General features: G+C 41.7%; 1 protein-coding gene across 5 annotated transcripts in view; it reads right to left on the reverse strand.

The window, feature by feature from the left end:
• Positions 1-14,094, reverse strand: part of lrp8 (low density lipoprotein receptor-related protein 8, apolipoprotein e receptor) — a 267,040-nt gene that overhangs the window by 97,341 nt on the left and 155,605 nt on the right. For all 5 annotated transcript variants that reach the window (XM_050054743.1, XM_050054742.1, XM_050054740.1 and 2 more), the window contains exons 5-6: positions 7,629-8,003; positions 2,030-2,152 (exon numbers count right to left, since the gene is read on the reverse strand). In XM_050054743.1, coding sequence (XP_049910700.1) covers positions 2,030-2,152; positions 7,629-8,003 — 498 coding nt within the window. The remainder of the gene's footprint in view (positions 1-2,029; positions 2,153-7,628; positions 8,004-14,094) is intronic.

A 14,094-nucleotide genomic window follows, 5' to 3' on the forward strand; every position in this document is an offset into this window, starting at 1 on the left:
TATAAAAGTAGGTTGGCAGATACAGTATTGTAACTATGATGCTTTTGCAAACAATACTGTGAAATTCTGTTGTAGTTTATGCAGATAGTCAGCCAGGAAGTTGATTGTTCTTGCTCACAGTAGGAGCTAAAGTGATTAGTTATAGCTATCTACTATACCATTTTGATAATAGATAGCCGGTGGAGCTTATTGAGAGCAATATTAAGATATGTCAGAGATTTCCATAGATAAGATTTTATTTTATTTAAGGGTCCAGTATGTCAGATGTAGTGGCATCTAGCAGTGAGGTTGTGGATTGCAACCAACTGAATGCCCTTCTGCTCACTGCTCTCTTTGCAAAACTGTAGAGAAACTTTGGTTGCCTTCAGGTTCTGGGTTCAGTAGAGACATGGCGGTGCAACATGGTGGGCTCCACCATGGATGTATTAAAAGATCTGGATACAGCATTGGCAGCCGGGCTCAATTCATTTCTATGAAAGTTGCTCAGTGGCGCATGAAGCCAAAATCGCTCTATGTCCGCTGTATGAAATGCACCAGATGATCAGTGCTGCTTCTGCATCATTGGGCCTATAGAGCAGGTGCACTAGAGACTTAGGGCCATCGAGCATAGCTAAGCAGCTGAGAGCAACAAAGCAGCCAACTTCTACTGGCTCCACTAACTTGAGTGGGGATAAAATAATTTATTCTTGTGGCTCTTGTTGACTTTCTAAATGCTATTGGACTGAATTGATTAAATCTTGGTTGTGATGCTCAAAAAAAAATGTATCCACTGATTTATAGGTGTCTGTTTCCTGATGTCTATGGGAAAAAAGTCTTTTGGGCCCAATGGCATCATGTGACAGACCCTGGAAATTGCAGTACCACTATTTGGCCACTATAAAAATTGGCCGAAAGCCCAGCACAGTTCCCACAGGCCTTGGCTCCAAGGAGAAGGACCTGCCCCCTATGTAGATATGAAGGGCTCATTTTATGCTAATGAAAACCCAACAATTCCTAGTTTCAGGTAATTAAACACTAATGAAAACGTAATTATGAATATATTCCCTTTCTGCCAAAAGACTCCCCTCCTACACATTGCAAGTTTAACCATGGTTTGTAACAATGATTCCACTACATTTATGAGACACACACACACACACACATATATATGTACAATACAGGACGCCACCTCCACCCCCCACCACCCCCAAAATGAAAAAAGAATAAGAGAAAAGTACATAAATAACTAAAATAAAAAATAAAATGCATCCACAGAGGCATGCACACATGTTCTCTACCGTGCCCTTTTTTGAAAACTATGAGGAGTAAAAAATCAATTTCAGGTTCACAGGTGCACTTCAAAACACTGGCTTCAACATAAAGTTCACAGCTGGGCACATTGCGTAAAGATGACCTTGAGCTTTTCTCTGTGCCACAATATATAAACATAAGGTGATGTGTTGCCCTATGTAGTAAAATATATCTGTATCACTGTTGTTTGCAAATGGAATAATTCCCCTCTCTTTCCACAGTCACATTTCACTGTGAACACTTCTTGAATACCTTCAATGAGATTTAAGGCACAAACATACCGAGCATCTTAAAACACTTCGACACCGTGGCCTCTTACACTCCCATTCCTTGATGCCATGTTGCTTTAGCAGTGCATATCTTACTTCTTTAAACAGTTTCTCATGGGGCAGATTCAACTAGTGCAGCCAACTGCAGCCATCTGTGCTTCTTTCTACTGTATCCCCTGTGAATCTTCTTAGTGGCATTAAAGTTGTAATTGGATGGATTTTCAGGGTGAATCAAGTATGACAAAAGGAGTAAAAAAACGCACTGAGATGATGCCTTGCGAACAGAAATTACACTTGTAAGGATTGCATTACCACTTTTCTTAGCTGTAGAATATGGAATATGAATCTTGCCACAACACTCAGATGAAAAACTACCATACGGCTACCTGCGCCAAGTGCGTATGTGAAAATGAATATTACACAGGTGTGAGTTTCACTTTGAACATCTCGTACTCTCATCAGTCACTTACCGTTGACACAGCCAGCTTCATCACTGTAGTCCGGACAGTCGTGAACTTTATTACACTGTTTGGTGCCGTGGATACAGGATCCATCACCACACTGGAACTCATCAGGTCGACACGTAAGCAGGGCTGGGGGGACACAAACCACGCACACATAAACATTAGATTTAGCTGGCTTGTTGTATTATTATTAGCGTGACAATGTCATCTATTCGTTTCTTCTATATAAAAATACAAATTTCATAGCACAAGACAGCATTTTAAAAAACACACTCAGTCACTGGTGGAGAAATAAACCCTCATAAACACTCTTAAACATTTACTCTAATTTAAGCAAAGTGAAGAAAACACACACAAGAATACAACACTCAGGCCATCATCATTTCTCTTCCTCATTTTTGTCTATGAAGATGTGCATTTGTTTTCAGAGTCTGTTGTGCTTGTTTAATCAGGCCAACTTGGAGTGCATTCCAATCCAACAGTAATCAGTCATTCACAACTCTTACCTGCACAGAAAAAGCCCCAATGGAAATGAAAACCAGGCAGCTATTCATTCACTGTCTGAGGAAAACCCACATCCAGTGACCTATTGAGTGTGTGTGTATGTGCAAGTGTGTATGGGCATTTGTTTGTGCTTGCTCTAACGGCGGAGGGCAGGTTTATTTAACTCATTCGTCTTTTTAACTGGCTGTTTAATTATTCATGTGTTGTGTTTTGGACTGGCTCTGCCGAGGGAATGGAGGCAGACATGATCAATGACTGTGGAGACCGCAAGAATGCGTGGCACACATTCACTGTATCGGGAAATATGGAATTAAACACAGCCACACACACTGTTTCACACCGAGTGAGCAGACATCCACAACAACCAAACTGTCAGGATAAATGTTGGCATCTTACGTTTCTGTAAACCACCTATATGGAATATTGGGCGTTATTATGTCGTGGATGTGTTGAAACTTTACATTTCTTAACATTTGAACGATGCTGTGGCTAACGTTTGGTAACGTTTAGGCAAAAAAAAAACTTTTTTATGGTAAGGAAAAGTTAATGGTTGGCTGAAAATACCAGGTTCAGTCAGGAAGACTTTAGTCAAAGAAAACTTTATTTCCATTCGCAGTATTATATTTGGCTGTATGGCTCTGTTCTGGGGCCCCTCTGCCTTTCCCTTTCCTTCCATTTATCAATTTTCATCTGCTTATCCTGAGCGGGGTCGCAGGGCTAGCGGGCTGAGCAAGGTAATCCAGTCGCCTCTCCCCAGCAACACTTTCCAGTTCCTCCTGTGGGATCCCGAGATATTCTGAGGCCAGATGAGATATAAAATCTGTCCAGTGTGCTCTGGGTCTGACCCAGGGCCTCCTATCTGTTGAATGTTCCCGAAAACCACTAACAGAGGCGCCCAGGAGGCATCCTGACTAGATGCTCGAACCACCTCAACTGGCCTTCTTTGAGGCAAAGGAGCAACAGTCCTACTTGGAGCTCCCTCTTGATGTCCGAGCTCCTTACCCTATCTCTAAGGCTGAGCCCAGCCACCTGACAGAGATAACTCATTTTGGCCGCTTGTATCCACGACCTCATTCTTTTGATGACAACACAAAGCTCATGACCATAGGCGAGGGTCTGAATGTAGATGGACCAGTAAACTGAGAACTTTGCTTTCAGGCTCAGCTCCCTTTTCACCACAACAGTTTGGTGCAATGCGCCCATCACTGCAGATGCCACGCCAAACCGCCTGCCCATCTCACGCTCCATTTTACCCTCACTTGTGAACTTCTTTGCTTGGGGCAGTAACTCTCTTCCAACCCAAAGGGGCCAATCCACCATTTTCCAGCAGAGAGCCACGGCCTAAGACTTGGAGGTACTGACTCTTATCCTGACTGCTTCACACTGGGCTGCAAACAGCCCCAGTGCATGCTGGAGGTCACAGTGTGATAAAGTAAACAGAACCGCATCATCTGCTCAGAGCAGTGATGCAATTCCTAGGTCCCAAAACAGGACATTTTCCTCTCCCCATCTGCGCCTTGAGCTCCTGTCTCTAAATATCACAAACAGAACTGGTGACGAGGGACAACCCCTGGTCGAGGCTGACATTTGATAGCTGTCTCTGCCAGGTGTCACGCCATCAACCATACCCTCCACTCCCTGATAACAAAGTCAGCTCATATACATGTAATCACAGCTACGTCACTTTAGACACATTGATATAATACATGTGTAGTGCACAATTGTAACATATCTGAGGTTTGCAGAAATGTACAATGCCAATATTTTCCTCTGGCAACAGGGCTGTCCACAGATTCACATTCTGTAGTTGAGCAGACGCACACAGACACATCAAATGACCAAACTCAAATGCATGTATGCAGCAAGATTGGCGCACATTTTCATGAACACATGCAAAAGCTGACTCAGGCGTTTAATGCTCAAACAAAAAAAAAATAAAGATAAACACATATTACTGCTAAAATCAGCAAAGTGTGGAAGACATAATCCTGTGCCATCACAAAATGTGCTGATTCTTTCAGCCAAATGATTGGGATCTGAGCTCAGCTAATTATGATAAATCCCCAGGATGAATAGTAATAATAACGGATTGCCATCTGCAGAAATGTTGGCAGGAGGGAAAGGAGAGAACCAACCCGAGATACGATTTGACCATTCCTCATTTACATTAACCTCCTGTCACCCTCCTCGCAGTCACTTGTCTCAGCATGTCTGTGAAATAACACAGGATTATTGAGACAGATGTTTCAAATAAGATGGGAGATAATAACCAGGGGACGGGTCCGTGGGAATGAGCCAGTCTTGGTGGAACAGAGGAGGAGGAGAGAACAAACTGGAGATATGCAATGATTCTCACATTTCTAATTTACATTGAAATGTTGCACCTCCCTTAGCTGAGCGCTGCTCCCTCATTTACATTACACAGACATCTAAAACTATTACATCTTGTTTGACACAAACCTCCCAACCGCCCACTTTTATTCACACTGTGGTGAGCATGCACACAGACCCAATCAAATACATATAGTACACACAGCTCCTGTCTCATCATATCTGTGAAATACTGAACATGGTTATTGAGACAGATGACTCCACCGGCTCATGTAGACAAGGCAAGAGCACTTCACTTGCTGTCACTCTGTCAGAAGTCATCGCTATTCAAATCCGTTGCTGGGTTTGTTTTTGTTTGTATAGCTATACAGTGCTTTTTTATTATTCATGGCATTATTCTCAAATGATAATATACTGTTGCCAAAACTAAAATATTAGCAAGTCATCACTGCATTTCTTGCAGCATTTGTGCCCACAGAAGTGTTTTTTGTAGTGACCCATCATTGCGTTTCCAGCGGCTTTGTGCCACCAAACGTGGGTGTTTTTAGCAAAAACATGCTCTTTTCCTAACCAAAACTAAGTGGTGTTTGTGCCTAAACATAACCACATGCTAACCACAGCCACAGGTTTCCAACTGGTGGGTTGTGGTCCAAAAGTGGTTGCGGCACCATTCTGAATGAACCGCAGGTGACTTGCAACTTTATTTTCAAGTGCAATGAATTTCCAACACACAGCGTTAATTTGAGGTGCTGTCTCCTGCTGCAGAGGGTGCAACCAATGGACAGCTACTTAACAGAGACAGCAAACTAGCCCAAAGACATGGCCAAACACAAGTATGACGCTGAATGTGTTAAACTGTGTGAACCTTGACTAAGGAGAACTAATGACTAAGGAGAAATCCAGTTGGGAACCACTGTTCTAAGCTATATCTATAACGCTGATGACCACTAATGTCTATTTAATAGAGAGATAATATTCAAAATGGGTGTCTGGGAAGTCACAAGGACAAAAGTCCTATGAGGGTTAATTATTTCAGAAAACCACTTAATAGCCACCTATCAAACTCATATACTTAACAATAATTAGAAGTACGAATAGAGAGGTAATGAACAGGGCAGGCCACAATAGTTAAAATGAGTATATCGGAGTTATTTCAGGTAGCACGACAGATCCGGAAGACCGTGAATCATCGTGTTAAATTGTTCTGGAAGATGAACATTCAACTTCTATCCTTCCAGAACAGATTAAGTGGACGTAGGAACAAAAATTTGATGCCCAGGAAGATTTAGGTGGAAGATTCTTCCCTAAATGCTATGACTCTGATGCTCATTTGCATATTGTTTTTAACCTTGTTGTCATATGATATTCACATCAAGGCTTATTCTATTATACAGTGCATACCTACATAGTTATCTTGACCTCAAAGACAATAAATAGTAATGACCGGTCGGCCTTGAGAAATCGTGTCTGGAGAGATGGGAGGGTTATAAGGAGTATTATTATTCATTACATGCAACGTACACATTGCCACAGCTGCTTGTGCTGGGGTTGTGTGGTAATTCACTTTTAGAGTGACTACATCAGACTGGAGTGCCTTTAAGTGCCGTACCAACCCTCAGTGACTGTAGCATTATTTCATTATTTGCATTTGCATGTACATAAAAATCTGCATGTAAGCATAGGCATGATCTCCATGTATACATGTGTCTATGAAAGTGTGTGTGGAAGTGTGTGTGTGAGTGTGTGGCAGCACAGTGTGCTTGTATCATGTCCTATGTGCGAGGCTGCTGTCATCTCACTGAGTGGTGTGTGGGAGTGTGAAGAGGAGACCAGATGGGGGTCTCGCTTGATGAAGGACCTTCACCTCCCACACACGCATACATACACACACACACACACACACACACGCACATGCACACTTACACAACAAACACATATGGTCAAACACACTCTCAGATTCTCCTTCTGCTTACACAGATCACATGGTTGCATGGCAACACACTCATGGATCATCATGATAAAGTTAGCATTGATCTTCCTTCAATCATGTGGCAGCACAATGAGATTTGTCTTGTAGTCTTTGTTCACAATACACAGCATGTCAGCCTTTGAAGTATTTTCCCTCAGTAGTGGCGAGCCACACACATAACCATTGTTCTACAACATGAATTATTGTTGTTATGGATTAATTAGGCCTACAGCTGGTAATAACTTTTTATCATTTATCATGACATTAATTTTTTAAAGCCCCAACCTACCATGAATTTAGCCTCCAAATAAGTACCGTGTGTAGCCTTTGTGTCATGGAACATATATATTACATTAAAGAACCATAACATTGCAACTGGATGACATATTCCTTCATTACAATGAACACTGTTAATGTAAATTACAGGCAAAGCGGTGTCCCTGAGCAGTGCAGTGACATCAGGGCTGCTCTCTGGAGACTGAAAATGCAGTCATGGAGCTGTTTCAGGATAAACTACACTGGCACAGTGTTTGTTTTAATTGAACTATATGTTAATGGCTTCTTTTATTGTTTTTTTTGGCATGCTATGCCACTGGGGAAATGCTATATCATGCTGTGGCTACAAAAGAAATATTGCTGATTGGGTACATTCAGACTCCTCAGGGTTTCTTGATAATAATGAAAATGACAGCAGCATTATCTTGTAGAAGTCCATTCAGTCACACACTCATTTACACACTAATTTACACACCCACTCATCAGTCCAGCCACATTAATACAATATATCCACAGATGACTTACGACAGTTTGCTTCATCCGATTTATCCTTGCAGTCCGCGTCTCCATCGCACTTCCAGTTCATGTGGACGCACTCCCCGCTCCCACACTGGAACTCGCCCACCGGGCAGCGAGGTTTCTGGGGCTCTGTCCTCCGGCTGCAGCGCTCCATGGACTCGTCCGACTTGTCCTTGCAGTCCGGGTCGCCGTCGCAGCTCCACAGAGCGGGGATGCACTCGGAGTCATTGCAGCGGAACTCGTGCTGGCCGCAGGTGGGAGCCGTGCACTTCTCTTCATCGCTGGCATCCCCGCAGTCGTCGTCTCCATCACACACAAAGATTGGGGCCACGCACTTCCCATTGTGGCACTGGAAATCTTTGGAGGGGCAGGCCTTGGCATCTACAGATGAATGGGACAAGGGAATGGAAAATAGAGGTTAATATTTTGAGAGACATTGTTTCTTTCATTTTATTGATTATGCATAATCTGCAATACATCTCATTATATGGAGGCTCTTTTATAAGTAGAGTGAATTATGGAAACTAAATCGAGCTGTCAAATAAGGCCATCCACTTTAAGTTTACAACTTTAGTGCATGTGAAAGTAGATGAGAAAAATGTGAGTTAGAGGACACTGCATATACAGTATTCAAACTCCTTGAGGGAGCAGGAATATATGCAGCAATAAGTCTTCCTCTCCGTCCCCAGAGATGGAATGAAAGACAGTGCTGGTGTTAAAAATTTGAGTTAATGAGCGGAGGGCAATTCCAGATGTTCCTCGTTTGCTCTGGGGCTTTCGCTCACTGGTGAGCGTAAAAGAAAGAGTTTGATTTTAACTCAAACTAGTGACTGTGCATGGTGCTGAGGAGATGCTGAGGAGCAGCTCTCTTAAGCACACATTCCTTGGAAGTCAAGGAACAGCAAAGTGTAGCAGGTGGAGGAACAAAGACAGGTTGTGCTGTAACTGTTCAAGTAAAACAGGATAAAGGGCCAGGGTACAAAAAGAGGAAAACAGGGCCTCATGGGAAAAGCACATATTCTGCACTATTAAATATGAATAAATATTGTCTCAACAGCAACCACAAAATCTTAACCCTTTAATCCTGGAGTCTTCAGGACAAGGACCCCTTAGCTATTTCATATATTGTATATAACTGAGTTACACTTGAGATAACTCTGAATATTTTTTTGCTCTTCTCTCGTTTGCATTTGCCTGTAGCTGCTAAGTCAGCAGCAGTTGTAGCCTGACTAGATGTGTTAACCTCACCCTCTGCACTTTTGCTCCTTGTTCCGGAAATGGACAGTATGTCAGAGCGTCTTGCTTAAAAAGTAACAGAATGATACACTGTTGCTCACAAGAATGTCAATGTGTGTGTATTACTGGAATAATAATACAGCAAATTGGCCAAAATATTTCAACAGAATGTAAATGGGGTGGCTGTGGCTCAGAGGTGGAGCAGGTCTTCGATTCCTGGCTCCTCCAGTTCCCATGTTGAAGTATCCTTGGGCAAGATACCAAATAGAATTTCTCCCGATTCTTCCATCGGTGAGAGTGCTTGAATGTTTTTTTTGTAGCAGGTGGCACCATTTTTGGTAGCTTCGGCCACCAGTGTGTGAATGTTATATGTAGTGTAACAAGTGCTTTGAGTGGAAGACTAGACAGGCGCTATAAAAATGCAGTGCTTTACCATTTAAATGCTAGCTAAGTATTGTAAATGTTCAATTAATAGCTGGAGGTATTATTTCCTTTAATCATTAAATTAAACAGGCTAATAGAAGTTTTAGGGTAGTTCACCTGCCATTATGGATAAGTGCTGCACAGTGATTTAGTGCTAGCTAGCTCAAATATATGTATACCTCCTTCATTTAACCAGGTAAAAGCCTTATTGAGATTAAAAATCTCTTTTTCAAGAGTGACCTGGCCAAGAGGGCAGCATAAAACATTGCAACAAGTTACACTGAGGCAAACAGACATATACAACTGCGCACGGATTTGTGGGTAACAATAATCTTTTGTTAATGTCGTGTACTGTAACTTAAATGTCTTTTTTATTTAGGCCAATTTATCTTTGCTAATAATACGTTGGATTCGTGTTAATTTGTAATTACAGATATATTCTAATTTTTGAATAAACAAATAAATAAATTTAGATTAAAACTTAAATTATCAAACAATAATTTGGTGGCCCCCCTGCAGTAACTCTGGTGTCCCCCTAGGGGTTGTGGATCCCCTGTTAAAGACCCAGGCTTTAAACAATGAATGCAACCATAACTACACTGAAACACACTGGACGAATGTGATATTGTACCACATTTAGCACAAGGTCGAGAGCATATGTGCAGCAGCAGTCCAGTATGTGGAAGCAGGTGTATAATGAGCAGAGTGGGGGCACAGCTGCAGGTGCCTGCTGCAGTGCAGAGCCCCCCACCACCACATGTGTTTGTGTGTATATATCTCTGTGTGGTAATGTTTGAACAGAAATTCCTGCGGAGTATATTTATGTGTATCATTATCTGTGCATATGTTAATTTCTTCTCCTACAGTATCTCTGGGACCTCTGGGACATGATGAAACAGTGATGAATAATATTTAAACTTTTTACACATGTGTGAGGGTGTGTTGTTGCTGATATGCTGGCAAACTGTTTGTTTCCTCTTTGCCATATCCCAGCAGTGACAGTGCCTAATTCGTGCCAGGTTGGACAAATCAATTTGAATCATGTATTCTGCTTAAAAAAACAACAACAACAAAAACACTTGTCCTTTGATGTAACTCTCTTCTCTGGGCGACTGACATAACCGCTTCACTCTCTTCCTCTCTTTTACCTACCCACACAGTGCGCCAAAGGGACTCATTATGATAATAGGCTATTGGATTCCCTGCTAGCTATTACTGCTAGCATGCTAATCATCCCCACTCAGATCTAAGTAATTTAATTAACATGAGCACATAAACAACATCAGCAGCGCCCCGGCAGAAGCTCAGGTGGTTTGGGGGTCACGTAGGGTGTTTGTGCAAACAAATACTGGGCAAACTTATAAAGTGATTATTTTATAAACTTTCAATACAAACAGCAAGAGGCTTTTCGCTTATGGAAATTATCAACATGTTTTGCTTCATCCCAGAGGGTGATAATGTGTTGCTAGTCGGACTAACACCTTTTGTTTTTTGAGCTTTAAAGAGTTTTTCATTAAAACAGCAAGCTTGGTCAGCCAGGTGTGTTGGCTATAAACAGCAGGGCTGGGATAAGAAGCTTGTTAGTATGGCTCCCACTGGGATATTGAACTACAAAAAAAAGATAGTTTGCTCTCGTTACCTTTATTTCCACTACAGGAATGGGCAGGTGGCTTGCAGTTCATCGAATTTATGTCTCATGGATAAAAAACAACTTTAGCTTGAGTTTAAAATTCACAGCAACACAGGCAGTATTAAACCCATTCATCCACAACATCCTACAAGAGTTACAAGAGGTTTACAAAGGCATCTTTTTCTCTTCTTTAGATTTTCCTCCATCTCTGGATCCCTGGATCCCTACACATTTCAGCTATGCCCTTTGTTTCTGTCTGCTGATAACAGAATACTGAAGCCTGGTTAATATGAAAACACAGAGCAGCAATATACAGTATACATCTAGGTAAACAGAAGTCATACTGAGGTTAGAAACAACAATAGTTGTGGAACACTTTGGATTCATGGTAGTTTGAATGTTTTGGCACATCAGAGTTTCTGACTGATCCTTTGCATTATTCATTAATGGCCAAACAAGGTTCAGGATTAGCCTGGAAACCAGACAAATCTGAGGAGCTCATGTGTCATTTGCTCTGGCAGATCCATCTCTTTCCCCTACCATTCAAACAGATTTCCACCCAGCCTTTTCCTGGGTGGGCCAGTCACAACCATTTATCTAATCTGATGCAGGTTTGATACAAGCATTGACAGAGCAGCATCACCAGTCTCTGCACAACTCTCAGACTACGAGTGCTGATCAAATACGAATCAAAATTCTGTTACTGCATTGCCTATTTCCTGTCTCGATGGATTTCACAAACACACTTTAGTGTACTATTTAGCTGTAATTTGATAAAGTTTGGGACCTGGCCATTGTGTGTTGCTTGAAAACAGACCAAGCACCCCTAAACTTGCATGTGTCACTCGGCGCTATGTTACATGTTTCGCTCAGGTTGGTTGTAGGGAACAATTCATTTCTCTGATTGTCTATCCACTTGTGTCCAGAGGCATTTTGGTCTGTGCCCATTAATAACACCCACTGGAAATCAAAAATGAACGGAGAGGTTCTAAACTGGCTTAGGATCATTCTCGACTTTAAACCTGATCCCTTACTAGAAGTTAATCCATTTTCGTTAAACTGATTGCTTAAACAATCATAAACTAATGAAAACACTGTTGAGACATTTTTAGTATCTACTGTATCTCAGATCACTGGTATCATTGCTGTAGTAAAGTGTTTTTTAACATGACCCCATAAACCCTGCTGTTTCCTGTTTCAGAGATGATGCCACCTGCTCAACCTCCGCAGTTCTGCTCTGTGCATGTTAGTTTTTCCCCGTAGGTTCACTGAACCAGATAAACATATTTAAAGCCTTCAAATTATTCTATCCTCTGCTAAGAAACTCTGAAAGTTTTAGTGTTGGTTGTGCTGGAAGAAAAGTATAATGTTCCTGTTTTTCGCAATCAAGGAATTTCCCTTTGTCTTGTTGGGTAATCCAAAATATTTGCTTTGGAATGAGACATCTTGCAATAGAAAAACACTGTGCAGGAGACTTAAAAATTAAGAAATGCGCCTTATTGCTTCTAAATAAGTGGTTTACTGAAAATGCAATATTTGACATCTATCAGCCCTTAAACATCCACATATAAAACATTCTAGGTCGAACTTCCCAAATCACACAGAGCACAGGACCACATCAGGTGTGTGTTACTTCAATCCCTCAATCCTATCACCTAGCTACGTCAAAGCTGACACACGCCAAGAAGACTTCGGCCGATCACTCAGTGAAGGCGGTCTCTCGGTTAACACAGGCCAAAACCAATCCTCAGAAACAGAGAAAGGGGAGATTGAAGAGGAGACAGGTGCTCGGAGCAGCACATGGGGCGGTAGATCCATTGATAGATTTGAGAGTAGAAATGTCCTTTCCCACCAAATGAGAGCCATCCCCAGAACAGCAGGCAGGCAGATTTAATAGCAGATAACAGCAGAGAGGATAGATGGTCAGATGTGACAGGTGCTAGATTAGAAACAGTGGGATAACAGTCAACAAACTCTGTCTTTCTAATCCAAGTAACCGAGGAAATCAAAATAAAACAATTGGTAAGTTGTTTAAGTTGCCTATAATAGGTGCCCCAGGATTCCTACTAAATACTAAATTCAACCGTAAAAAGAAGAAAGCCTTAAAAACAAGAGTTAAGAGGAATCAGTGTAAAGAAGCGTGACTCCTGACTGTTAATTAAACACATCCATCCAATGGATTATTCTACCAATTACAATTTTAAATAGGTAATCAGTATTTTGTAACTGATTACATCTTGACAGTAACCTTCCCCACCTGCAGGTGATTGTGTTTAACTCGGGGTCGAAGCTTTCTATCCATCCATCCCCAGACCCTCCACTGGACAGCTAATAGATGGAGCAGGGAGATAGGGCACAGCTCATTGACCTTGATCTGAAGGACAATTGAACTCTCTTCCAGCACAGACTAGTCTCTAAAGCAAGCAGCTATGCATGCACACACACACACACACACACACTCCTACATGACCAACAGTGGACTGCCGCCGAGCCCTGACCAAGTGTGGACCTTTGTTTCTCTTGATTTTAAAGAAACAAAAGTTGAATAGAAAAGTTGCTTTTGAGGTCTTTTTCCATATTACTGCACATGTGCTTTTTATTTTTTTTAAAGAAATTGCCAAGAGGGGCCTTACATCCTTGTGTGACGTCTATCTATCAAAGAGGGGACCCGCATATACTGCAGTGGACTGTCTATGCCCGTTCTTTCGTCTTATGAGTGTTTGATTACCGCAAATAATTTCTCTGTTTTTTAAAATTGAGAATTTAACTTTTATGTTATTATCACTATTTAAACAGTTAAACTCTGTGATAAAAAATATAAAGAAAATAATCAGAGCCACTTTAAAGTAAAAGCTATGTAATCTCAAAGAAACACACTTGAACAGGGGCACACACAAACACACACACGCACACACACAGGTGACCATTAAAATCCAATTCCAGACACTATACACACACAGGCACACACACACTCTCTCTCTCTCTATGAGTCACTGGGTTTACTGTTTCTGGAGCGTGGAATCCAATCAGACTCTGGTCTAACATGTCAGCCACTGAGCCGTGGTGTGGGAGCATGTAAACGTGTGCACAGGCATACACACACGCATTCGCCCACGTACATACGCCTGTCACACACTTTAGTTCACCAGGTGTGCTAGCAGAAAAGCAAGCTAAAGATCACAG

The sequence above is a fragment of the Epinephelus moara genome, chromosome 10 (genome assembly GCF_006386435.1).
Source record: "Epinephelus moara isolate mb chromosome 10, YSFRI_EMoa_1.0, whole genome shotgun sequence".
Lineage (NCBI taxonomy): Eukaryota > Metazoa > Chordata > Actinopteri > Perciformes > Serranidae > Epinephelus > Epinephelus moara.